Here is a 27,189-nt window from a genome sequence, read left to right as displayed (position 1 = left end):
TGCCCTGGATTTTTTTATTTCATATTGTGACAATTCATGAGGATTCGTAGTCTTTCCCGTGTGGTGGAGGTGTCTACAAAAACAAATCAATTCATGAATCAACTGGGCCATTGGAATGGGCGTTGGGACTGCGGTACAGACAAAGAAAAACTACAAGTAGCCTTGTTCAGTACCAAACTCTTCACAGAAGAGAGCGAGATTAATTTTTTTTTTCCTTTTTCCCCCCCAGCGAAGGCACCCGATAAGTTTGTAGTTCATGGCATCGAAGCCTCCTGGAGTCTTAGACGTCGAGAAAACGATCGTTATTTTATTCTAGTTTCAATTCATACGTTTCGTTCTTGTTATGTAGAAGCTGGAATGATAATGTGAGTTACTGCATTTTACTCCCTCGTAAGTTTTTTTGTTTTGTTTTTTTGGGGGGGGTGGGGGTGGGGGGGTTGAACAAGTAACAAAAAAATGAAGTGTTTTTTTTTGAAATTTTAAAACATGGGGGGGGGATATACAAAAATATTTATTTTAAAAAACAATTAAGGGGAAGGTGGGTGGATTATCATTGAAAGAAAACAAAAAAGTCCTTCTGGTGCAAAGCAGAGGGAAAAAAAAAATAGAAAAGCAGCATCAATTAAGAAAAAAATATATAGTGCTTAAATACGTCAGAAGCAGCAAAGTCTTCTGGGAGAGTCTTCATCCCCATTGTTTTGTTACTTGTCTCAGGAATAATAAATGTATGGAAGAGCTTTGTGGAAACTGACAAACTGATGCCAACAACAAACAAAATCACACCTGTGTTTTTTCCTCATTACGGCCCTGCGCCTGAAAGGAGATGGTTTCAATATGACACATGGAAGAACACCCACAAAAAAGTATTTAAAAAAAAAACAAAAAAAAAAAAAAAAAAAACAACTCTAAGCCATGTTCACAACATCCAAAAACCATTGAACAAAAACCAAAAAAAAAAAAAAAAAAAAAAAAGAATCTAGTTAAACACTGACTACAGTACGGGAAACTGGTGAAGGGTACAGTGTATAAAATTAAAAAAAGAAAAAAAAATGGTTTGGGGGGAAAACAATGTAAACACGGCACAATAAATAGAGCAAACAGCAGGTTCCGCACCATGCATGTGATGACATACATCTTCTGTGGTACAACTTTCACACCTCATACTCGCACCAGTTGCAGTTTGTCGTTTTCTTTAATCTGATTTTCTTTTTTTTCTTTTTTATATCTTGAGTGCAAAACATCACAAATGAACAATTCTGTATTCAAGTAATGTTATATACAAGAAGAGGGACTTGGGATGGGGGGTATTACAAATATGCAGTACTGTACATATAATTGCCATATTAAGAATTTACAGACAATCTCTTATTAACAGTAACAAATAGGGAAATCGGGGGAAAAATATATATACCAGACGAGCACTGAGATCGAGTCTCAAAACGGTTGCCATGAAAACCCGGCCTCGCTCAGTCCGCCACCGCTTGCATTCACGACTCACAGACGATGCATAGCACCTAAAAAAACCAACAGTGGATGAGTTGGGCGTCCCGTGCTGCCGATGGAGGCTACGTGACTTCCATGGCCACTGTGTTCTCTGACAGACTGTTGAGCGCCGGCTTGTCTTGTTCGTGGTTCTCCCTGAGAACGACAACACACACACCAGGAAGCGTTAAAATCACGTGCCGTGACACTTTACACGCCATAAAGGAAACTCGATTCATTGAAAAAAATGGATGGACTTGAGTTTAAACCCAGTGGGGACCCTTGGAAATCCTGTTTTCTTTCCATGCATTTAAGATATCACAGATCGGATTCCAAAAAGAGGAATTAGATGATACTATGCACAATTTCACATGAAAATTAACACGATATTCGAGTTTTATAATAGGCTGCCTTCATACCGTATGAAGGAACCATGCGCTGGTACAGGAGTTAACAAAAATGATTAGTTATCGCGACGTTTAATCATTATTTCAATGATTTGAAATATGTGAAAAAATAATTTCAACGTAACGACTTAATATAAAAATCATATGCACATGGATACTCAGGGAACGATAGATGCGTAAATAAATGATACCCAAATTTCAAATATGAAATAGTACAGGCTGACTTGTCGGGCAGGAAGACAGTCGGAAAATTGCTGCCTTGAATTTGGTAATGATTAAAATTCCCGCGTCAAACTACAGGACAGTTTCACCGACAGGCTTGCAGAATGAAGCGGGGAAAGTTTCATGACATCACCATCATCATTTCAATTCGCCGTGGTTCAAACTCAGAGGGAAAAGAAAAACGAGGCGGCAATATAAGAAGCCGCTAGTTAACCACTGCGGGTTATTTTTTTGTACTGCAAACAAAAGCACTTTGAGTTCTAGAAAGTAACCGGTACCTAGTTGTCTGTTTACACAGAACAAGGTAGATTCACGATAATTAAAAGGTCCTTCCAAAATGGATTTACGTGCCGTTTCTAGATGTTTTTTCAAATGAATTTTTTGGGGGCGTCAAAAACCGGGACTCCGTCCCGCTCGTAGCGAGCCAAGCACAGTTCAGAGACAGACCGCTGTCAGCGACGTGAAACAAAAAAGAAAAAAGAAAAAGCAAAAATGCAAAACTGCACCTAGAGGAGGACTTCTCATCAATGGAGGATCATCTCCTCAATGGCAGGACTGTGATGCTGGTTTGTGACAAAGAAGGATAGTTTGAATGATTACAAATATCAACACTAACCATCGCAATGTGTTTTTTTCTACCCATGAGTTTCCTCACTCGTCTCCGTAAAGCTTAACTATCTTTTCCCCCGTGAAAAGGTCCGGCGCCCGTTCGCGCCCGTCTCACCTCGGCACGATGTCCAAGGCCGACGCCGAGGCCGGGGTGACCTTGGGCTTCTGACAGTTGGCGGTTGCAGCGGCTGTGTGGGCGAGCTTTAAGGCGGATGTTGACATGGTGGTGCTCAACGTCCGGGGGGCGTGGACGCGCTTGCCGGTCGGGACGCTCAGACGGAGGCTGTTGTTTCCCAGCAAGACCTGAGTGGTGGCGGTGTTAGTGGCGGTGGTGCCGGCGGGGTGGGATGTGCCGTTATTGTTACTGGCGGTGGAGGTGGTGCAGGGGTGGAGCAGAGCGCCGCTCGGCGTGGCGGGGGAAGGGGCCGGGGCCGCCAGGGAGGGGGAGACTGTGCTCGAGTGGTGCAAGCCCTTGTAGACACCTGGAGACGCCACAGCGGTCGTCATTAACGAGTGATCTGACATCATAACATGATGGGAAAAGGCCAGTTTAACTTATCGATGCGGAACTTCTTTTCTCGTTCGAATTCCGAGTCTCCGCTGGAATTGCTGGCCGCTTTACCGCAGACGTTTCATCTCATATCAAATTTCCTTCATGCTCTTGGCTTGTTGTATTAGAATATTAATTAGGAGGAGATTTAGTGCACGAGAAATTCTGATTTAGTCTATAAAAAGGAGGAGAGTCTCCTTGGAACTAGTTTCTGCCCAAACAAGAATTGCATTTGTTACTTTTCCATTATCTCTCAACTCCCACGCAGGTTTTGTTCTGTGTGTTCTGCTCCATGATCGGGGTGAAGGCTATAATTACTTCAGTCATTGTCACATCAATGTGTTGGAATACTTGCTGAAGTGCACTTTATATTTCAAGAGCTTTTAGTTTCTACAAAGCGCCGCAGCATTATCCGTCTCTGCAAGTTCACGTTTCGAGAGCCGCTAAACACAATAATAGTGTTATCGGTCAGCAAGACGCCCGACGACCGGGACAAATTTATCAGCGCCACCACTTAGCGGCGTCTTCATACCTGAGGGGGAGAGGACGCCATTCACTCCACCTCCCAGGCCGAGCTCCTCCTTTGTTTTTAGGGACAGGATTTGGTCGGCGGTGACGAGGGCCGAGGCGGCGAACTGAGCGCCGGCCTGGTCCAGAGTGTTGGCCAGGCTCTGTCGGGAGAGAGGAGGACACCGTCAGTGGGATGGAGGCGGCAGGACGACGGCGGCGAGCGCGCCCAACGAACCGCCCGGATGCCGACCTGTGTGCTGTTGGCAGTGGGGGTGCTGTTGGCTTGCTGCTGCTGCTGAATCTGCTCAAGCTGCTGTTTCTGCATCAGGGCCAGCTGCTCCTGATGCTGCTGGTACTGTTCCGCTGTGAAAGCTGCGAGGGACAGGAGTTTGTTACCATCTGAAAGCGGACAAACTCAAATATTTGTTCTTAACGCAGCCACGGCTTAAAACATTCGTCCGACATTAGATACTTTTATTTCTTTTTCTCCACTCTGACTAGATAAGGGTCAACAGGCATAGCTTTGCAGAATTATCCTCAAAGCTTCCCTACTGGCACTAGAAACACAAATATCGACATGCATCAGGCTTGTAGTCATTAGACAGTTTCTTACAAGCACTACTGGTTTAAAAAACATAAAACAATAAGAGTGTAAAGGTTTAGCTAGCTTTCTTTGCAAAGTCAAACATCCCATTCAAGGATTTTAAGAAGGACCTTCAAAAGCTATGTCCGTGCTCCTTCGAGGTAAAACGTTTAAAATAATCAAGAAAAAAAACTTGATTCCATTTATCTACTGTTGCAACAACATCCTTCTTCCATAATGTTTTTAATCCTTTATTGCTACGTAAACCTCTAAGTAAATACCTAGAATGCTCGCACAAACACACACGCGATATGACGCAACTTTAATTGTTGTGACTCATCTTATTTTGAAAATTACAAATATACAAATTACAAGCAATATTTTATCACATTGCTTTCAAGGTTTTCCTGTGCAAACAACTAAAAAAGCCAAAGTCACTGATACTAAAAAGGGAAGAAATAATACTGGTTAGGAGCATCTGACAGTGTTCCTGATACGAGTCCATCTTCTGCTGCTCCAGAGGATCAGAGGTGATTTGTAAAAAAAAAAAAAAACCCAACCATTATTTTCATGATGCTTCTAACAACCACACAGTTGCCTGACTTGTTTCTGTGGGCTTTTGTCTGCCATGAAAACATTGCGTATTCTTCCCTCTACACCTCGGTGTCCAAACATCAACAAATCCTGAGCCTCCCGACTCATTCAAACGGTTTCAGTTGACTGGCTGCCGAGCAACAGCTCCTGTAAAAGACTTCATTAAGCAGCTCTGTGGGCGGGACAGTCAACACACCGCCAACCAGCAAACCCAGTACTTGAAGTACATACGTGAATAAAAATAATCATCATAATGCAGGTAAATATGGTCAGGGATGAAGCAAAACAACCTCATCCTGACAAAGTATCTCCGATACATTTCTTTTCAAGGCTTAAATCCAGCACTAACACAGATTGAGATTTACCGTCAAGCTAAACGCTTAGTTTCCAATGCACAAATAACACGCGATTGCACAAGCGAGCTGTTCGTCGCACCAGTTAAAATGGCTACGACGCGGCGACGCCAGGCCGTCGACAGACTTACCAGCGATGGGCGCGGGCGGCGGAACGACCCTTCCGGAGCGATGGGAGGCCGGACCCCCGGCGTTGGAGGCCGAGACCGGCTGCTTCAGGCCTCGACTCAGCCTCCTGAACAGAGGATGGGCGTTGTCCAGCTCGTGTAGTGGTAGTGTCCGCGGTCTAAAGTGCCGCCATCGGCACGCTTTTATATTCAACAGTATCTGACTGAGGTCCGTGGAAGAGGGAGGAGGAGGGGACAGGGGGGAGTTGGAGAAGGAAGTTCTGTCTGAGGTATTTGTTTCTGAGGTACTGGCAAACTTGTTGGAGGCCGGTGGACGAGAAGAAATGGGAGGAGGAGAACAGGAGGGGAGAGGAAGGTCAAGCGTTTCTGGATCCAGTCCGTGGAAAACATTGTCATAATCTGAGTAGGCCCTGTCCAGCAGCACCCTGCCAGGAGATAAGAGGACAACGTTAGTCAACCTTCAAAATTGTTGAGGAATAAAGGCCTGAGTCAAAGCTCTGGTTGAGGAGAGATAAATCAGTGTTGCGAGTTGTGACGAGGGAAATGTTGGAAATTGTTCAGTTAATTCATGTTAAAGTTATGTTCTTTCCTCTTTTCTAAAGATCGCTTCAACCTGGGTCTTGAATGGAATTGTCTGTGCTGAACGAAAAGCGAAAGGTATAAATGGAAGGTACTGACCTGCCACCTCGTCCCACGCGTCGCCGAGCGAGACCCAGACAGCGGCGGGGCACGGTGAGTGTGGTGAGACTGTATCGGTAGCGAGCTTCAGCCAGACCCCCCTCCCAGGCGCCACACCAAGGCCAGCTACCCACGCGATCTGGACGAGCCTATCGAGCACAGGGACACCTTTCACTCTGAGGCAGAGACTTCGAATGCATCTGAGAGACAACTGGAAGACTGTTTCAGCCAAATGAAATGCTTCATTGCAGATTTTTTACAGTGTGTGTTTCCGGGGACTGATTTCAAAGTGTGAAAAAAAAAAACATCTGGGAACAATGGGCCCTTATTGCACAAACATTGCAGCCCATTTAATGGCTGGTGAAACGTGTGGCTGTTAGGTCTTGTCATAAACGGAGGATGATAACTGCACTTACAGCATAGTACTGGCAGCCGGCCTTCCTGCGAAAGGCATAGGCACCATCTGGGTCGTTTTCCTCCTCTGCTTCTGACGAGCCTGAGTGCAGCTGTGGGAACAAAAGGTAGGAGTCACTGCAGGTACAGTTTTTCCACTGACTCACATTGATCCGTCTTTAAAATTACCAAAGCAGATAAATCAGCGGAAAAAGACCCTGCTTTTAAGAGGACACGTACAGTTTTACATATTTTAAAGTAGAATATTAAGGTTAGAGGGGCTGCTGACCAATGGGACCTGTTAAAAAGTTTGAAAGGGACGCTACTGATGTTTTGCTGTCATTTTAAGACTGTTTCCTTTCCAAAAGTGCCTTGGAAAGAATATTTAGCCATGCCAGCGACGGCTGCAAAATCCATCACCATCATTCTGATCTCATTTTAAAACTTTGCAACCTTGACTGCGCCTTTTGATTTGGGCTCTTTGTTGAGCTTGTAATGCGTTAATTATTAGACCTGGATTCAATGAACCCAAAATGAGAAGCACAATGTATAAAGACCACTTTCACCACTATTTGCCATTACATGTAGAATTTCTGCAGACAAGGATCACACCTTTCATTGAGTGTTAGAAATCTAACATTTGTTGACAAAGTTGGATAACTGCTTTACTGGCTGCTAACCACATTTCTAGATAAAAGCAACAGATGAAAACGGAACAAAAGAGCTGCGACGAACATAAACGTGAGAGATAAAGAAGCAGTTGTGAGTCTGTACTCGGGGGTTGCATGTACCTGGGACAGGGGCTCTTCATCGGAGCTGGGGAAGTCATACTGGTTGAGGTCCTTTGCATTGAAGACAGCGGGACCCTGATGGTGGGGGGTGCCTGATGACAGAGGCAACACCTTCTGCTTCTTCTCATACTTCCTCTTCTGCCGGGGAACGTCAGTCTTTTCAGGCTGTGAGGGAACAACAGAATGATACAATTCTGCAAAACACTCCTTCATTCCAGTTCAAAATGCACTTATAATTCACAATATTTTAGGATTCCATTTCGACACTAAGATTGGATCAGCACCAACAGGTTCTAGTGTTGAACTGAAGAGGTTCCCTCACCTTGGATTTGTAGTCCTTGAGGTCCATGTGATACTGGTTGGTGAGTGGGACCAGGGGAATGATCTGTGGCCTCACCAGCGCCCGTTCAGCCAGCACCTCCGCCATCACCTCTCCACCAAAGTCCGACATGACATTTCTAGGTGAAAACGGGGATTTGCAAATTGAAACCGCTTTCTAGTTGTGATACAAGGAAACAGCATACTGACATTCGCACCAGCAAAAAGACTGTGCGTTTTAATCTACGTTCGATGTTCTGCGCCTCCCTGAGGCAAACCCACCTCTTCTCAAAGATCTCCAACGTGAGGTGCAGCAGCTCTCTCTTGCTCTTCTCTCTCCTCTTGATCATCTCGAGGATGGTCACAGCTCGGCTCAGATCCCTGCGCAGTTTCAGCATCTTCTCATAGGACGCCTCGTCATTCTTACGGTTCTGTTGAGTCAAAGTACGAGCGACGTTAAACCAAGACAAACAGAGGGAAGATCTTTTTCCGCTTGATTACTCATTTATTCGGAAAACATAAACGTGCATCAAATGACCGCCTCATAGTTGCATGACCTTCCCTTCTGAAAGTAAACCACAACTGCGCTCTGTCAACTTGTCAGATCAGTAAGATTCAATGTCAAGTGTGGAAAAACCAGATCGGACCAGTCTTACACGTTCAGTGTCACATTACTGCTATCGTGCGACGGTTAACATCATTGCCCGATCGCACGGTTCCTGGATCAAAAATGTCGGTCACCCGGAGGCTTCCAGGGTGGAATTTGCATGTTCTCCCTGTGTTTACAACTCACAGGCTTCCTTCAAAGGAACAAAAACCACACAGCTTGCAAATAATTTGACAGGCCATAGTTTTATTCAGATGGGTGGGTCATGGGAGGTGAAAAATGAGTGTACCACATGAAAGAGCAACCCCCTAGAATTCCCATTTCCTTATACCCAAGTTTCAGAATGTAAAACTGATACGAGCAAATTATACGTCCTTTGCTGGTGTTCTTTGAAGAAAAACAAAACAATTTATATGTGCACATATCCAAAATTCAAAAAAACAATGGTTCGCGCCAAAGCGGCGACAAGCATTCACATGCAAATGAAGAGCTTGAGTGTGATTACAGACCTTCCTGGTTTGCATCTTTTCTGTGCGACGTCGAAAGGCCACGTATGGGTCACTGGTACTGGAGCCGTCCCGCTTTTCCTGCTTGACGTTGGGGATGAGGCAGTTGGCCTTGCTGTTTTTCCTCTTGCGACTCCAGTAGTCAAAGACCTCCTTGATGAGCTCGTCGTCCTCCTTCAGAAGGAGTTTGGCCTCCGGAAGGCTCACCAGCTGGGAACGGGAGTAACATTTCAATAGGAGCCACTGACGGAGGAACGAGGATCTCGAGAGAACTTCGTTTCGCTCGTGCCGTCTTACACCGGGATGGACGTACTTCTGATTTTTCATTAGCGTTGTTGTCGAGCATTTATCAAAATGATACGACAGCGGATCTTACAAAGTGAACAAACTCGTTGAACTCTGGTCCAAGTTATTTATTTATTTAGCAGATGGCCTTTGAGATGTAAGAGAGAGAAACTGTGCAGACCTGCTGTCCACTGCCTTTCTCTAGTCGGTCAATCATCTCTTCAAACTGCAAGAAGCTGATCTCCATCTTCTTTTTCAACTTGTTTACGAAGGAATCGTCATCCGAGTCCAGATCGTAGTCTGGCTGCTCTGTGTCCAAGCTAAAAGCTGGGGGGAGGACAGAAAAACTTCAGATGTGCAAGACAGACAATGTTTTACTTATGACTTTTGAGACAAGTATTCTCTTAGCGGGTTTTAGCAACTGATGAAAACTATTCTTGAAATTCTGAATACTTTTGCCGCTTCTCCACTAGTTCCAGCACAGCTCATTTTGGATGGGTTTCCATGCTATCAAAGCACCTCATCATCGTGGGCAGGTCATCATAGCACAGCGGCCATACTGCCATGACACTGTTTACATGCAACACCAAACCAAACACGATGGTGGAGGATGTACTTGCTGCTTTTATCGCACAAGAGAAGGGAACCAGTGAGGGCTACAGATGCCAAGAGGCGTCAGCAGCAGCTATGCGAACATATTACACCCTTGCAGTTTTGTTAATGTTTTTTCTAAAAGGCCGGTTTGATTCTTGTACTGAATGTACAGTCTGCAACATTCTCTTCTGACTCTGTGGCCGGGAGCCTGTCGGCATCATATTTTTAGTGTTGGCTCAGCTTGCTTGGAACAGCATCAGAGAAGGTACTTGAAAAAGTACCAGGTACTATCCCTTATGGAAACACAATAAGAACAGTCATGCTGGAACCATTTGTCTTATTTCTGGTACATCCCCTTGTAACACACCAAAAAACTGGTGAACCCTGCTAATGTACACTGTTACTTAAGATGACGACTAGAAAATTCTCAAACAAAATTACGCCGTCCACTTTGGATATGCTGATGGTCACTTGCGATGAATAATTCGACTGATGACAAACCTATAGTTATTGTACAATTATTTACGATCCAAACATGCATATGGCCTAACTTGTCAGGTGAGACAATGGAATTCAACTTTTACCTTAATTTGACCTCATCTGTACTTTCCAGTCTGATACTCAAAGATACTCGGTGCTCCCAAGGGGGAGGGAAATCAATTTACTCACTTAACCTCTAAACTCCTTTCAGTGACATGCCTAAATCTATTTCCCGCGTTTGACTAAATCCCAGCTTGTAGTTTTGTTTGGTTAAGCTGTGATACGGCTCCTCAGAAAGAGCACCGCCACATCTGGTGACATTCAATTAAACTCAGTGCTACCACGTGCACACATGCTCTGTGTTTAATATCATCAGCCAAAGTAGTTACAACTCCACCTCCAATCAAAGTTAATTATGGTTAAAAGGGCGTTGGCGTTTATGCTGCCTATGAGACAACGGAATACAACATACGGAATGTGGCTGCTTATTAAATTAAATATAGCAATTTCATTCTTAGAAGAATAGCTGCTGTTTATAAGTTTCACCTTTTTTATGAAGCTTAGGTCCTCTATTAGTTTTAATTTTTGGTTTAACAGAATGGGGGGGGGGGGGAACAACTTAGAAAATAAAATTCAATAATTACGGCCTGCCCACAATCTCACGTAGGAAACTTAAGGGCGTCACAAGAAAACAGCTTTAGCAGCTTCATCAAAACATCTGAACATTCACAAAATTTCAACCCTGCCATTCTGGTGTGCTTCACATCTCTGAATCCCATCTATTTTTTCTTTTTAACCAACACTAAACTTTCAAACTTGAAAGGGATCTGAAGGGACCATTTTCAACTTTTAAAAACACCCAGTTGGCAAGGTGTAAAATACTGATTTTAAACAAATTGTTTCCATCCAGCTTTCAACAAGTTCGGTTTAAGAGACAGTAAAATCCTTCTCTTCAAGAAAAGGAAACTGCTTGGTGTGAGCAAAAAAAAAAAACTTGCTAATTTAATAATTGTGTCACATACATGTGAATATTCTTTGTTGTGGGAAAGACGATACATTTGAAACATTCTTCAAACGTGCCTGATTTTATTCATACAATAAATAGTCATCTTGGTCTGGAGACAGTTTTAAGTTTTGCTTTTACATCATGAGGGTTCAAATGCGGTTTTGATTTTTGATCGCACAACATTGAATTAGGTTTAAAAATCTAAATTTAATCTGAAAGTTCCATTAAAAAAAAAAAAAAAAATGGGGTGACTATATTCCTAATATTTTGAGCCGCCTTCAAGTGCGGCTCAAAGTGTCCATGGGAAAGGGGAATTGAGACAACATGAAATTTCAAGGCCCTAAATCTGATTAATGAAGATGCTGCTTTGCTTTCTCTGGGACACAGTTGACACTAGAAAAAAACACTTACGCTGTATGTGAATTAGCTGCTTTGGCATCTTGTAATCCCCGGGGTAGAGGGAGTCATAGTAGGTAATATTGCTCTCTGCCTCGGGGACCGGGATGACCATGTTGTCCCTCTTCTCACCATAAACCTGTTGTGCCGAGATGGCCCGCTGGAGATGGTGTTCCTGCAAAGAGATGGATGAAGTTCAGGAACTGTGGGTACATTTTTGTCCTCAGAAAGCACAACAATTATTCAATCCAACAACTTGCAGAAAACTTGACATAAAACCTGGAGCCACAAAACTGACAGATGACTGGTGATGGATTTAGTTATAAATATACTTATTGTTGAAAGGGAAGCAGATCCCTCTGAAAACACATTACAAATCAGTGTAGTTATTTCTTACTGCAGGGTTATAAGCCTAGTAGAAGACAATTTTATGACACATTTGTGCAGAAATGTAGGATGAAAGGCTAAACTGTAAATTCTAAGTAAGAGTCAATGGTCAAAAATATGGTAGATGAAGAAAACATGGCTTAGCAGTTGTTGCTACACTTCTTTAAAAAATGGGACAAGGATTCAACAGTTCTATATTTAAAAAGGAGTTGGTTTTATAGAATAAAGTGAACACAGATGTAACAGTGTCCACTAAAAAAAAAAAAAAAACACAACCACCACCATATAGCTACAAGAAACTGCAAATGGCTGCAGTGAAATGTCTTAATTTCATATAAATGTGTGTGTGTTTGAATACAAAAGCACTGATACAGCCTGAACAACCCATCCTACTCAAGAACTCATTTCACAGGTAATCTTCTCAAAGCTTTCGAGGAAATTTCAAGGTGTGAATTGTTGAATCTGTTTAATCTAGCCAATTGTGTAATCTCTGACGGATTATTAAAAAAAATTAAGTTATTAAATTAAACTAATTAAAAGTAGGGATTAAAAACATTTAATTAAGAATCTGTATTTTTCATATTTGAAAAAGCCGATAAGATCTTACATATAGATGAGATAACCTTATTTTCTACAAGCAACATTTGATTCAAGCTACAAAGTGTTTGCCGCTTATTTGATATTTGTCGTTTATTTGATGATGTCACTGCCAAGGACTCACCATCAATTAGTAATATATTTTTTTTGTACATAAACACTGAATTTCCAGAGGGCTCAACATTTTTTTATTTGCCCAAAAGTAGGACTTCCTGAGTTATCAAGCAGAATAAACCTTTCTAAGCGCAGAGTACTGTGACACAGGTTATTTGTACACCTGGAAATTCAATCCAAGAGCCTTAATATCAATACAAGATGCACTATTTGGCAAGGACTTTACGAACATCTGAGTACCACTATGTTGACATGAAAGCAACTACCACAATAAATACAAAAAAATAATGTGAATTATTTTGGATATGGATATGCGATGGATGGAATGGTTAATGAATAACAGTTATTAAAAAAAAAAAAAGACAACTGTTACAGTCTTTGCACCAACCAAGCAGCCTCAATGGCTGTGAAACACACATGAAGGATCTGAGGCGTCTACACTGTGACAAAATGATCCAGAATTCTCTTAAGAGAAAAAACAGCAGGAAGACGTCAGGCATACATATAAAATCAGCACGATGAAAACAAAACAAGTGACGAAACACTAATCAGCCATTGTTGTTGTTAGCGAATGCTGTCTGAGGGAGAGGCAGGGCTATGGCGCCACCGGTTCAGAAGAGATGCACATCAGTTGTAAACATGGAAACAAAGGGAATTTTATTTATCTATTTTTTTTAAGCCTTATACACTCGGATCTATTTTCTAAAATTAGCATTTCCTTGCAGATGAAATGCATTACGATAAAAAAAGCTTTTGTGTATATTCCCGAGCTAATCTCCATGTGAACAGCCCCTTACTGAAAGTGAAAGCACCCAAAGCAAATGACAAACATGTATAAGAAACTGTTGGAAATTGTGTCTTGTTTCTTTGAACTGAACCACTCACGACCTGACAAACACAATCTCCACTTAAAAGTGCAAGAAAATGTCAATTTGGCCAGGAATAAAAACAACCATCAAGTTCCCAACATAGAATTATTAATACAAGCAGGATTTCCCCCATACAAGGATATTTTCTGCTGCAAAATGAAGTTAATGTGGTATAATACTGATCATGGACACATTAACCCGGAATCAGGATTTAAACAAGCAATACATTTCAAGTTGTTTGAATAAGAACAAAGATTTTCCAATTAAAGCGCAGTTCCGTGCACATTATCAAACAAGCCCACACTCTGCTGGTTTTCCCTGTTATATCAAACTTTGCAATAACCCCATGGGGATGTGTACTGACAGAGTAAGTAAAACTTTCCTTCATATCCCACAGTTTAAAGGGGGTATTTGAGGGGGAACCGGACACGAGTATTATGGGAAAAAAAAAAAAAAAAATCACCATTTAATTCTCAGGTCCCATTGGTCAGTTTTCCAAATTTCAGCACCGGAAACAGAACTCTGAACAACTTTTTAATACGACAGAACGTGTTGGCGATACTTCGAAATAACAGAATCCCACAAACCAAAAAGGCTGGTTATTACTTAAATGTTTCTGAAAGATGCAACACACAAGACTTCAACCACAGGCTGTGTGCAATAACACAATGCACAGCAGCAGCATCCACTTTGCTGCTGTAAATCAGTGATTGGCATAGATAAGTGATGACAGATATTGTAATGTAGCCCTGAGCTGACTGACAGCGTTGCTACAATACAGTACTCCATTAGGTGCCTGATAAACCCTGTCCGCTGCCAAGCCTGTAAAGGGGGAAAATGAGCCCAGAGGCAGGCAGACAGACCGGGTGGTTGACTAACTGATTTGTTGGCAGTTATTTGTCTGAACAGTCCCATTCAGACATAGTAGTAGAGCTTGTAGCCCAGAGCTGGGCAGTGAGCCACTGGCAGGCAGTCTATCAACAATGCAGCATGTTGCAGGCCTCACACAGCAGCTCCCTGGAGAGAAGGTGTGTGTTTATTGTTCTCCCTATGGCTGCAAGACACAAGGGTATTTTTGGAGTACGTGCGTGTGTGTGGGTGTATATATATGTGTGCTGGGAGGATAAAGCTTGCATCTGAGGCAGGGTGTATGAATGATTCACCAAAGTGTGTGTGAAAGTCAAGTATGAGTGGTATGATTCTGTTGCAGCACATCAGCTATGTTCAATGACAACACATATTGATAATGTTGTATCTTATGTGTACTGCAATCACTTGCAGTACACACAAGGGATGAAATAATCTTAAAAAAAATCTTGCCTGCATGAACTCCTAATACTGCTACTACTACTAATAGAAATAAAAATTGACATTTCACTATCTATATTATACTGAAGAACTTGATCTAACAGATATTTTGTAAGATACCTGGCAGGAAGATCACATCAGAATAATGAAGTTTAAATATTCCATTAATCTAATGAAAGTAGATCCAAACAGGTCAGATTTTAACAAAAAGTTGAGCTTGGAGTATTCTTTCAGTCAACAACCTTTGTGGCTAACACAAAAAATAAGGCTTCATTTTCAAAGTTGGAACCCTTTCTGGAGACCAGATTTCTCCCTATTGTGTAAGAGTCTGTCCTTGAGTTTGAACATTTGATTACATACAAAAATCTTTTTGCCTGTTGAAAAATAATCACAAAACTCAAATTAAAATAGTGAAGTTTTTAATCCAAGAATGTGCTGCTCTTTATGGCCTGAACTTTTTCCTTGTCTTGATTGGATAAAAATGTTTTGAGCTTGGTTCTGGCAGCACACAGTCCCAGAACACTACCGACACCTTGGAAGGTCTGCAGAACAGACCAAAACACCTAAATCAACTATCTTGTGCAATAACAAGATTTAAATTTTCTTTCAAAAAGCTATGTTTCCATTCAGTTATATATCTGTATATAGCAGTTAGAAAGGCCGGGCATTAACAAAAGTGGGGTTCAAAAGTCCCGACCTGGAACAAAATCACAATTAAGATGACCCTTTCCAGGTTCTGTATGTAAACTAAGATATGAACATACACTGAAACAACATCTAGTAATTTTCTATGGGGTGTGTTAATAAAATGTTAGCTATCAGAAGAGGACGTTCCCAATGAAGCGGTTTGCAACGGCACAGATGATTAATTTGTCATGTTTAGGTTTAATTTGTCTTTTATCAAATAACTCACTGAAATCAACGACTATTCAAAAACATGCAAGACTTTCCAACTCAAAATCCATTAATAGCTGGAAAAAAGAAGAGAACGTCTTTAGCACTCTCCAAACAAAGAGTAAGGTATGTAACTCAATTCAACTCGCAGGATTCTAAGAAAGCCAAGTAAAATTCTAAATACAGCAGGAAGGAGATTAACAACTTTAACTCTTGATTGTAGTTTTTTTTTTTTTTTTTTTTATTATTAACTGTCAATTTGGGACTGATTTCAACAATTAATGGAATTACCTTTTTCCCTGAATGGGGGAATACACTGTTACTTCACCAATAAAATATTAAAGATCAAGTATTAAGCATGCCCAACGTGCTCTCATTAAGACTTCTAATGCTACGATTATGACTTTATAACACTTTTGCAATTATGAAATGTCAGCCATAACTGTTTAAATGTCTTCAACTTTCCTACTGTGAGCTGTAGATGATAAAACTGATTGCAGATACAGCATAGGATGAAATGGAAAAAGGTGGGATGTCTGAAAGAACTGCACTGCATCTTAATTCGGAAGAATCAAGTGTATGAAAAAAAAAAAAAAAGCCAAACACATTAAACCACCAAATACTTAAGATTAAAGGGAAAACAGACCACTGTGTGTCTTTGGAAAAACCCATTTGCTAAATTCCACAAAATTTATATGCAGATTGTTCTTGACAGTTTTCCAAAGTGCACTGAGTCTATACCAATCTCATCCAACCTCTGGAGTCCACGATTACATAGAATCACCTCCATTCAGATGAAGGGGAGTCGCTGGCGAGCTGCATTATCAGGGCCAAAGAACTTGTTTGGAAACACTGAGCCCAGAACTGAAGTTCATCGGTCGACAACTTCATACATCATTCAAACTAAAGAAAGCAACAGCAAACCAAGAAGGACTTTCAAATAGAAAGTTTGCATGTGCTCGGTCTGACAATGAAAAAATAAATAAACTCGATGGGATCACCATGATGCATGCCTCAAGAGTTTAATTTTTTCCATAAATAGGGCGAGACTCTGCAATGGCCAACTCTTGCCATTCTTTCTCCATTTTCCAACAGAGCAGATAATAAACACTCCAGCCATATCATGTATTTTGTCAGGCCTTTCCACCATGAGGATGAAACGCAAAACCAAAAAGAGGTGAGCAGAAACACGTTTGCTGCCAAATCTATTGAAAACAGTGGATATATTTAGCCAATTCCTGGCTACTTGCTTCAGAATAAATAGAAATAGATTGAAAGAAGTGAACACACACACCACAGATCATTAGATGCTACATGTATTTTGTGGTCTCTCGCCTTTTCACACGCACACAGAGTAGACCAGAAATAGCTCTTCTAAAATGACCAAATCGATCACTGTCGGCTCTGCTAAGGCAGCCACAGGCTGCTGCACCTTCTCCAGTGTCGCCTCTGACAGCTACTGTCCCACACACTGTAAATGCCTCTTTACATGATGGACAGCCACGAGGGATGGTCTGGTAGAACTGCAGGTCTACAGCACTTTTAAAAGTAGTGTCAGGCAATACAAGCATCAATTCCCCCCCCCAAAAACAGAGAAAGTGGAGTGGGAATTAATGGTAGCCATCAGGCTGCCCCTCCAGCGATTCAGCTTGCCAGGTGGTTTGTAAAGTAAGTGGCCATGAATTTATTAACCTTTTTCACAGATTAGTATGCGTGTGCAGAGACTATAACGAGGACTACACACAAAACAAGTTTTAGACTTCAGCCCTCTCCTGCACACTGATCACAGTGAATTTAAATGGTTTCAAACAGGGAATGTACACAGGCATCCTTAGACCGGAGTCTGAGACATAAAATGCAGAGGCAATTCACTACTTGTGAATGTGTTGAAGGAAGAGTATCTACTTCAAATATGGGCGAAGGCTACGGTTACATAACAGTGAAACCAATTAATTACAAACCAGGATTACACAATCTTCCACCCATGGGCCGAGTACGGGAAAAGTCTTTCAAACGTGTCTAGAGCAAATGGTGTGAAGAACCAACTGATGGCTATAAACAAAACATTGTCGCCAACTGTCAAATAGCCGGACTTCCCTAAATGCAAGCAGCGGGGACAGGTGACGTGCCCCACATTCCGACTTAAGCAAGGTCACTCTGGGAGAAACCGGTGGCTTGCCAAAGCAAGTGTGTGAGCACAAGAACTGTGTCTGGCAAAAAGGCAAACACAACAGATGCCTGTGGATTCCCACCAGGGCCACAGACACTGACCTCACTTTCACCCACACGTAAATACAAGACAAAGTGTCTGGCCCAAAACAAACATCGCACGTGCTCAGGGTGTTTCGGTGACGAAAGCCATTTAGTCAACACACACACACACACACACACACACACACACACACACACACACACACACACACACACACACACACACACACACACACACACACACACACACACAGACTTCTGAAAATAATCCAACAAAACTTTGACTACTTTTCAACCGCAGGTTCAAGTATGATGCCTGTTAAAATCTTGATAAGAAATGTGTAGTTCTAGTTGAATAGTTCACTGTAAAAAAGCTTCCAATAAACAGACTGTTAGAAGTTCGGAGACAACACACAATCAATCTCCAGAATAATGAAAAAGATGCTTGTGGCCACAGGAGGTTTGAGGTGTAGACAGACAGACCACTTCAAGAGAATGTAGGAAAAAAAAAAAAAAACGGGAATGGCTTGTGTTGTATTTCAAGTTAACTCAATAATAATGCTTACGCTTTTTACAAACAGTACATTTGCTTTCAAATGAATTTAAAAAAAAAAGTAATTTCTCTGAACAAAATTGTATAAATTGTTTAATGTAATTCCAACCTGAAACCATACGAATGAGCCGACATACAGGACACACTATATTTACCCTTTTTCAGACAAGAACTATTTTTTGCTCCTAAACAGTCGAGCTCACAGATGTCAACTTACTCGGCATTCGGCGGGACTCGGTCGGCTTCCCGTTATAACATGACCGTTACATAACCGGGCACTCAGCTGAGTGGAGAAGACTTTCAAGTGACAGCAGCCCCTTCCTTCGCCCACTGCCTTGATTTCCTAAGTGCCACGTGCCGCTGGTCTACCAACCTGCTGTGCCATCTGACACACTGAACCCCTGACACCAAGCCTCCACACGAGCCAGAAGGCAGAGCAGCTTCACCATGCAGCGCACAGTCCTGCTATCCTCACATACTGATCTGCCTGTCAAACTTGACATTGGCCTTTCAGAGAGAAGAAATTGACATGACCGAAGAGACCAGAAATGACGCCTCGGCCTGTCACAATGTCCAAAACGTTAGGAGAAAAATATAACACATGGGACAAAATTAACAAACCGTCTAAATCCAGCCAATTTCTCACCCATAATAAAGGGACCCAGTCAGCTCTCTAACCCTGTCTGTGGCAGGTGTATCACTAGATATCACTTCACCTCACATAAACAAGTGTGTCAGAAGACTGCAGAAGATCCATTTTAAAAATCCATAACAAATGTGGTATTTTAGCCACAGTTACCACCAGGGACAAACAGTAGGTCCCATTAAACGAAAATCTAAGGTCTTATTTAATAAGAAAGTGGCAGAGGACACCTTAATCAGGTCACATGGTGGGGAGTTTAAAAACAACAAGACAGCTTTTTAGGAAGCTATATTGCAAGTGGACAAGGCCAACAGAGGCGCAATCATTTGGTGTTTGGGCCACATTTGACACACAGAGGCACCCCGGGTGACCAACTTTGCGTCCATCACTCGGGTTTGCGCCGGTGCATTTTACGCACGTCCAAACAAACGCGCACGATCGATGAGCTTTTCTCGATCGGCGGTCTTGGGTCACCGCAGGAGAGGATTCTCCTGCACAAAACCATCCAAAACAGAGCTCCCGGACAACTCTACGATCTCATGTGACAGTTACCGGACGTGCGTTAGCGACACGCAACCTCTCAACCGTGAGCGTAGGGCGACCGCAATCCGTCGGAATTGGATTTTAAGCATTGTCAAGCATCGTGCACGTATGAACCGGGCATCTATTGAATTGACGGCGGCTGTGTTGACATTCGCGTCCCGTCGTGGCCGCACTACGAGACCACGGGCTCCCCCTTGCCTCGGTCCTTTGCAATTACGCCAACACACAAGGCCCCATCCTGACAGACAAGAAGACAAAATGTCGGAATTGCCGAAGTCACATGACTCCTTTGTACTCAGAAAACCACCTCGCACGTTAATAAACACACCGAACGAGTCGATTTTGTCCGAAAAGGACACAACGCGTTCCAGTTTAACTCAAGCGGGGCTCCGGGGCTTCCATAGGCGACATTTACCAACGAAAATCAACGGGTTTCAGTTGAAAAAAAATGGCGGCCATTTTGTGACTGCTTGCGCAGAAAAAAAGGGGTACGCCTCGGAACAAGACAAAATAAAAATCACATTTCGAACGATTAAAGCATACCGATTCCTCTTCTTTCTCCATCCCCGTCGGCATCTGCGGCACTGCCCGGTTAATGGATGCATATTCGTGTAGGTCGGGTAAATCCTCACAACGGAAGACGGGTAGCGGCTTGGTAGCGTCCAGCGCCCGTGCCCGAAACGACAATTTACTCATTTTTCACAATTCGAAATGCAATATAAATCTATCCGAGCTCCTAATATTCACCACGGTAACGAGTGAACCTTTCATTGATGTTTCTGTGCGGTTAATCTCTATTCTAACGTTCGAATGATTGTAGCTTGTATTTAGGGCGTCGCCAACGGAGCCGGGGGAAGGCCCGGATCTTGGTCGCTCTCTCTCGGACTGTTTTTTTCCGACGCTCCGCTCCCTACCGTTGGTTCAGTGCGCCATGGACAACATGGCGGACATTTAAAACTCTTTTGCTGTGTTTAGCTCGCAGCGGCCCAGCCCCCTGCACGCCGGCTGACCTATCACACGCCTTCCTGTGCGCTTGCGCGTTACGGGTCTGGAGCGGGGGGGGGGGTGAGAGGGCATTTGTGGCAAACTTACTCCTCAGCCCGCATGCAGCTTGAAATATACATATACACTGAAGTAAATTGTTTTTTAAAAAGTCATTATATATTAATATGCACCACACAAGCTGGATTTTCAAACAACTAAACACAAATGAAGGAATTTAAAAAAAATAAAAAGGCTCATCCAATTTTTAGTTGTTTATTTCTGTTTTTCGGGCTGAAAACGATGCACTTTCAAAGACTGGATGAGTAACGAATAGAAACATTTTAACAATAATTTGAAGGTGCAGAAATCAAGTTTTTTTCTATTATTTCTAAATGATAAGCACTGACCGACTGACTGTTGTGATATTTCCTGCCAGTTTTAAGGCACAAAATAGTATAAACATTTTGACCATGATGGTTATCGTAAAGAAGTATTTACAATTATACTAAACTACAACGGTCTTCAAAGACTATTTTTAATTACACAAAAACATGAAAACAAGGTAAAAGGCATATTTTTATGATTTTGATCACCCCTTATGATCAATCATTATATGCACATGCACAAAGTGTATTTGGACGCTTGAAGAAAAAAAAAAAACAGTTAGATTTAAATCTAATTCTTCAATATTTTAAAACGGTCTCCGGGTAAGTTCACCTGTCTGAGGTAACGAACAGGGGTGAAAATGTAGGATGAAAGATGGAAAATGCGACTATCCTAAAATGCAACCCACGCAAGACTTAAAAAGACCACTTGAGCACACTGTATCCTTGAAGCTTCTCTTTGTCGTTTAATTATCCGGTGCAAAAGTTTTCACGGTTTCTAACTGTATCATCGGACGAACCGCTCACAAATAAAAAGGTGTCTGCACCCCGCTGACGGGAGCGGACAACTTGCTCAGTGTCAGTGCATCTGACGCTCCGCAGACAAACATCCATTCCTGGTGAGCCGCTGCATGTCAACATGCCAGCCATGAGTCGCCCCCTGCTGGGCCCAAAAGCAAACTGCCTGATGTTTGTCCACAGCAAACGGTCGTCACAGAGCATTTGGCGAATACTCATTCTCAGACTCGTCGTGCTGCTCCGAGCACATTCACCCATTACATTCTAAGCAAAGCTTCATACGAAAAAGCAGCCTATTGTCGTGCATTATAAACTCTCCGCATCGTGATTCTGGGGTGTCGATTTCTCACTGAAAACCCGAATACACATTTTTCCAGTCTATATCTCGGTCAGTCTCTCGGAAAATCTGTTTCTTTGCTAAATCCTCATGATGTTCTATAAGCGCATTACTCTATTTGAAATAAATCAGCATGACATTACCATAACCACAAAACACATGAAAATAGTATTTAAGAATTGCTTTAAAAAATGAGCAAAATATCTACATTGTTTTGACTTCAGCTATTAATTTTGGCAAGACTTTAATGAGCAGAAGAAAATTATGCTTGCACAATGAATAAATCTCTTTTCCTTCAAGTCCTGAAGATTAAAGTTTAAAAGCCCAGATTTACTGATACTCTATAAAAAACACAATTAAAGCAGCATCCAACGAATTGTTGGAACAATCGCGGAAATGTGCATCCGCCATTTTGAGACATACGTTGAATATTGTGATATTCTTTCCGCATCAACCACCTCCCCCGCTTTTAATATTTTAAACTGAGTCGGAAATGTCTAGCAGGTTACGCGATGATGATCATGGTCAGGAGTGTCTATAATAATAAAAATACACCTTACCCATTGATGACGTCAGATTCAGCCAGGATCCATCCAAGGGGAATAAGGTTCTCTTTTGATCATTACATCCATTATATCCAACCTCTCCATCAAGGATCTGCAAACAATAAGAAGTAGTTTCAACACCCTCTTAGGAAAAAACTAAAAAAAAACCTCACATGAATAAAATCAATTCGCATGAATGAAAAGTTTATTTTAAACCACGGTGCCCCTAAAAAGACAAGGGCAGAGGTGTAAGTGTGGAGCAAAGACTAAAGTTTGTCCACCACCTGATGTCAATTGTCAGCAGGATGGCGTGGTCTGAGCCTGAACGACCACACCTGGCTCCGTGCACACTTGTTTCACAGTGAGGTCTTTCTACAGTCGGTTTCACAGCAGATCTGTGAATGATGAAGCCCTGTAAAGTTTACTGGCTCCGTAGCTTCTCCGGTGGCTCAGAAACCTTTAGGTTTTAATGATTTGTCTGTCATTCTTGTAGGCAAGCGCAGGGGTGATGGTAGAGCTTGTTTACGTGTTGATGGAGAAAAGAGCCCAAAAGAAAAGGTAGTATTGTAGAAAGAATGACAAAATACATTTCTGTTCAAGGTAGTTATGAATAATGGTGAAGTAAGTACATGTGATCTGGTCAGATGTGTATTCAGACAGTGCTAAAGCTAGTCCCACACATGACCAGAGTAAATTCCTTGGCGATTATCGGACAGACTGCTGTGACACACTTGTTGCAGATCATCTAAAAATGGATGCTTGAAGATGAAGGTTGACAAAGTCAGTTTGCTTGTGTAAAGTAGCTGCGTTAATCGAGACGGATGCCTACGACCCCAGGAGACTAATTGTAATGAATTGGGCGATCGTATGAAACGTCTTTGAGCAACACCAGATTTGCAAAATGAATTTTCTTCCACGAAGAGTTTTGTCCAATATTCGAAGAACCCTTTCACACTGAAAACAGTCAAATCGCTTTGTGGAGGCAGTGCCACGGTTTACCTTTGGGCGAGCAGAGCCCCGCTGATGAGCAGCTACAACAACTATCAGTGGGCTGAGCTCATGCCATTTCAACTTTGGCTAAATGCATTTGGTATAATACAGAATTTTAAGAAATGCAATCTCCTCTTACAACTACTTTTGCATATCAAGTTGGCAATGGGTTTATGCAGAATGCCATTCCTGACACATTCTTCTCCATTTATCTGGGCTTGGGACTGGCATCGGAAGTAGATGTTCTTGTAACCCCCGCACAACAAGACCGTGAAAAATGAATTGGACGATTTGTGACCCAATTGAAAACCTCCAGGTTGGAATGCACAAGAGTCTGTGCTGTGAAACCATTACTTATCATATGCACATAGTTCATGACGGTATGTGAACAGGACATGTGTTAAACTTCATTCTTAGAAACAGAGGTATGTTTAGTTGTTTGTAGTGGACTGGGAATGTTTATCATGGCTGCAAAAAAAAAAAAAAAACGACATCACAGAAGAAATGCAGCAGCCAAACATCCTTTCTGCACTACAATAACATTTTAAATGCTCTCCACTCAAGGCAGAAGCCTGTTGAAAATATGTAAATTGGTTAAAAATTTAAAAAAAATTAAATGTCTGTGCTTTTGGTTGCACTTCTTCACATTTTAATCACCCTGCTGCACAGCACAACATGCATCGTAGCTCATTGTGCAGTCACGTGAAGTCAAACTCACTGACACAATCTGATAAAACACAGCAACTAATACAAAGGTGTTAACTGAAGGCTTACTGGTTTGTTGTTTTTTTTGTGAAATGCTTTTTCATGAATATATTCATATTTCTGCTCTATTTGTCTTTCATCCGCACAAAAGCCTGATGAATGGCAGCAAAAGTAAAATAGAAATATGAAAACACCACACTTGTATCAGCTTGTATCAGCTGCTGGTCAATATTTAAAGGTAAATAGTTTTTCCTTGAGAGCCTGCACTGGAGTAACCCGGTCCATCCACAGCTGGTCAGGATCAGGATCCATCTGACCCGCTGTTCAGGGTCTCCATCTCTTTCTAGCATTGTGGGAGACACTTGAAAAATGGCCGCCATTTTCCAACATCGGTTAGCAAACGTTCAAAAATGGCAGTTTCCCCAGTTTAAAATGTTGTCTTTTGTGGATATTTGGGTTATTCTATTGGATTCTTCTAATTGGTAATAATTCAAATCAAGCTCTACCTTTGTTTACAGAAATCACTATTGATGATCTCGAATAACTGAATCCCAAACTAGTCTCTTTTAGTGTTGGAAAGAAAGCAAGCAAACATGGCAGTTGAGCCCTTTTTCAGTTTACTATTTTCAAGGAGGAAATAGTGTACCATCTTTGAGAGTGAAACAAAGGCCTGATACGAAGACTGAAGAGCGATTGACTGACTTCTGACATACACTTACAAACATTTAAAAATGCCTGGCATGTTGATTGATTTGCAAGCTGACATAGGCCACATCGAGAGCACTGACTACTACAGTTCTCCTGGTTAGTGTTGGTGACCTTGTTTGGTGACCTTTGTTTATTTCCAGCCCTTATTTAATGTTCACACATTTAAAGAGGCAGCTTGACACTGTAAAATGCTTGCAAAGTCTCACATGGTTTTGTTTTTCCCAAAATTCGAATAAAAACAGCTGTAGTACAGTATTGATACATAGGGGTATAAGTGCATTTGATTGACAGAAACCTAAGCCTCCGCTAGTTTTATCAACCTGCACACATCACAGAGCTGTGTTGTTATAAAGACTTTATAGATCAATAACTAATAAGGGAAATCTCAAATTAGCTTGTTACAGCCAAAGTCTCCACTGATCGGCCATTGAATGTAGGATGTCGATGGAAAGACATCTCATGTGGCTGTGACTTGCTTCGAAATACTTTCTTTCTTAGCGATCCTTTCCAACCGTTCAAATGCTTTTAAACATTTGCGATATTGCTTCAATCAGATCGAGTATTTGACACAAAGAATTTATCAGTTTTTGCCCGATGACAATTTGAAGTGGGGGGCAGGGGAGTAACAAGAAACCTGAATCTAACGTCGAGAGAAAGTTCCTTTGGGGCAAACATGTTTGCGACGGAAAGCCAAAACCCCAGTATATAAAACCGCAACAATATTGAATCCTAACATAAGTTGTGTGACAACGTGCCGCCGGGCCTCGGGTGATCCCCACCCGGATTCAACTCGCCGGGTTTACTGACACAGAAAAGAAGGGCGGCCCGGTGCATTTCACTTTGTCAACCTGCAAACTCACCTCCTAAGTCAGACGTAATAAATCATTTGTATCTTGATTTGTGAGCGGCCCGATCGATAAATGTGAACCGCTGATAAGAGCAGCTTATCACAAACCAGGTCGCTCTTCCTGCGGTTGACTCCCGACGTTTATCGGGTGGTAGAATTCGTCAGAAACGCCATCCTCCGCTTTAGAGACCATGTAGGGAGAGGTGGGTTTGATCATGCAGGAGGGGAGGGGGGCTATGGAGAATCTGGACCCATGTAGGCCAGGGCCAAGCAGTTCCCAGGAAGACCACAGCAGCTACCTGGCACTGTTCAGCAACACACCCCAAACCTCTGATCCAACTGATTTACATTTCCAACAAACCAACAAAGATTTAACACAGAAAAAGACAAAGATTTCAACGAAATACCTGGAGGATTTACAAACCGCCTCCCCCTCCACGGTCATCCTCACCTTGCTAGTGAGTTTTCCCCCACCTATATTTGAGACAGATTATTTCCTGTATTTTGAAAAAAAAAAAAAAAAAAAAAAAAAAAATCAAGATAATCTAGCGACTAATAGATTTCATATTTACAGTAAAACACATCCTTGGAACCGGGTGGACGACACCACGCTTCGCCTCCTCCAAACGCTGACAAAGTGATAGGGAACTTGGGGCTTTTAGTGCTGAATTGCATCCAGCTGACCAGCTAGGAATTTGATTGCGTGTATGAAATCATCTGATGCCAGGAACACTATTCATGACAGGCCTTTTAAACAGCCATCGATTCAAGTTGAAAACACGAGAATTTCACTTACCGTGTCGAGATTTTAGGAGATGCGTGTACTTTGAGGTAGATGGACAACATTTGTGCAAGTCAGAAGTGGTGTCGGGGGGGAGAAAAAACACGGCAAAACGACGCAGCTAGCCACTGAGGGAGACAACTATCATTAACGTTAGCCTCAGCTACTTCTCCCACTTGGCTTACGAATATATCACAAAATGACGACTCTGTGTGTCGCCAGCTGTCCGCTCTTTATCCGCCGCGTCAAAATGCGATTTTAATCGATGGAAAAGTCAGAAATTCCCAGTCGCTGTCTAGCAGGTTGAAACTAGAGAGGTGGACACCAAAGTGCTACTGTTGGGGGTTAACAACTTTGCTGTAAAACGTCGCCTCTGATTGGACGACAGAAGCCACCAATCACCTGTGGAGAGGCCTCCACAGAAGACGACACGTGATTGGCTGGCGACGTCACCGCGGAGCCACACGGCGACCAGCGGCTATTCAGAGAAGCTACAAGCTACAGCTTTACCCTCTTTTGTTTGTACCAAGCTCAATACCGTTTTCTTTTAACAAATTCATAATCTCTCTAGTCTGGATCATGTAGAATAATCGAGATCCGACATTTTCTTACTGAACGCGATAATCGTTCAAACATTTCATCCCATCGTTATGTGCCATTACACATGGAAATCTGAAGCCACTCCTTGGAATTCTCCATCCTCAGTGTCAAAACAACTGAAACTGTGTTTATGTCATTATATGAGGGGAGACACTTCTTTTTATTTGATTTACCATTTG

At 42.2% G+C, this 27,189-nt stretch overlaps 1 protein-coding gene across 3 annotated transcripts; it reads right to left on the bottom strand.

Moving 5' to 3' along the window:
- Positions 1-26,563, bottom strand: epc1b (enhancer of polycomb 1b). Of its 3 annotated transcripts, none has more exons than XM_086153164.1 (15): positions 20,155-20,526; positions 11,508-11,667; positions 9,198-9,343; positions 8,735-8,941; positions 7,901-8,049; positions 7,623-7,758; positions 7,301-7,465; positions 6,533-6,622; positions 6,117-6,265; positions 5,442-5,863; positions 4,031-4,152; positions 3,803-3,941; positions 2,836-3,202; positions 2,618-2,674; positions 1-1,638 (listed from the first exon to the last, which is right to left on the bottom strand). In XM_086153164.1, the coding sequence occupies exons 1-14, from the start codon at positions 20,305-20,307 to the stop codon at positions 2,647-2,649; spliced, it is 2,433 nt and encodes an 810-aa protein (XP_086009290.1). In that variant the 5' UTR covers positions 20,308-20,526; the 3' UTR covers positions 1-1,638; positions 2,618-2,646. The 3 variants fall into 3 exon arrangements, with proteins under 3 accessions (XP_086009290.1, XP_086009291.1, XP_086009289.1); XM_086153165.1 differs by lacking the exons at positions 2,618-2,674; positions 20,155-20,526 and adding exons at positions 22,395-22,491; positions 26,426-26,563 and having other exon boundaries at positions 1,202-1,638; XM_086153163.1 differs by lacking the exon at positions 2,618-2,674 and having other exon boundaries at positions 1,202-1,638.
- Positions 26,564-27,189: the final 626 nt, after the last annotated feature.

This window comes from Fistularia commersonii, chromosome 10 (assembly GCF_037954325.1).
Source record: "Fistularia commersonii isolate RoL2024-O1a breed Wild chromosome 10, RoL_Fcom_v1.0, whole genome shotgun sequence".
Lineage (NCBI taxonomy): Eukaryota > Metazoa > Chordata > Actinopteri > Syngnathiformes > Fistulariidae > Fistularia > Fistularia commersonii.
This window is presented reverse-complemented; position numbering and strand designations above follow the sequence as displayed.

Bases quoted from the DNA above. Each gene is read 5' to 3' on its own strand.
- epc1b (XM_086153163.1), bottom strand. From the start codon at position 20,307: ATGAGTAAATTGTCGTTTCGGGCACGGGCGCTGGACGCTACCAAGCCG. The intron at 4,153-5,441 runs GTAAGTCTGTCG...TGTCCCTCGCAG, and splicing joins GCCGCCCGCGCCCATCGCTG to CTTTCACAGCGGAACAGTAC. The intron at 3,942-4,030 runs GTCGGCATCCGG...CTCTCCCGACAG, and splicing joins CCACTGCCAACAGCACACAG to AGCCTGGCCAACACTCTGGA.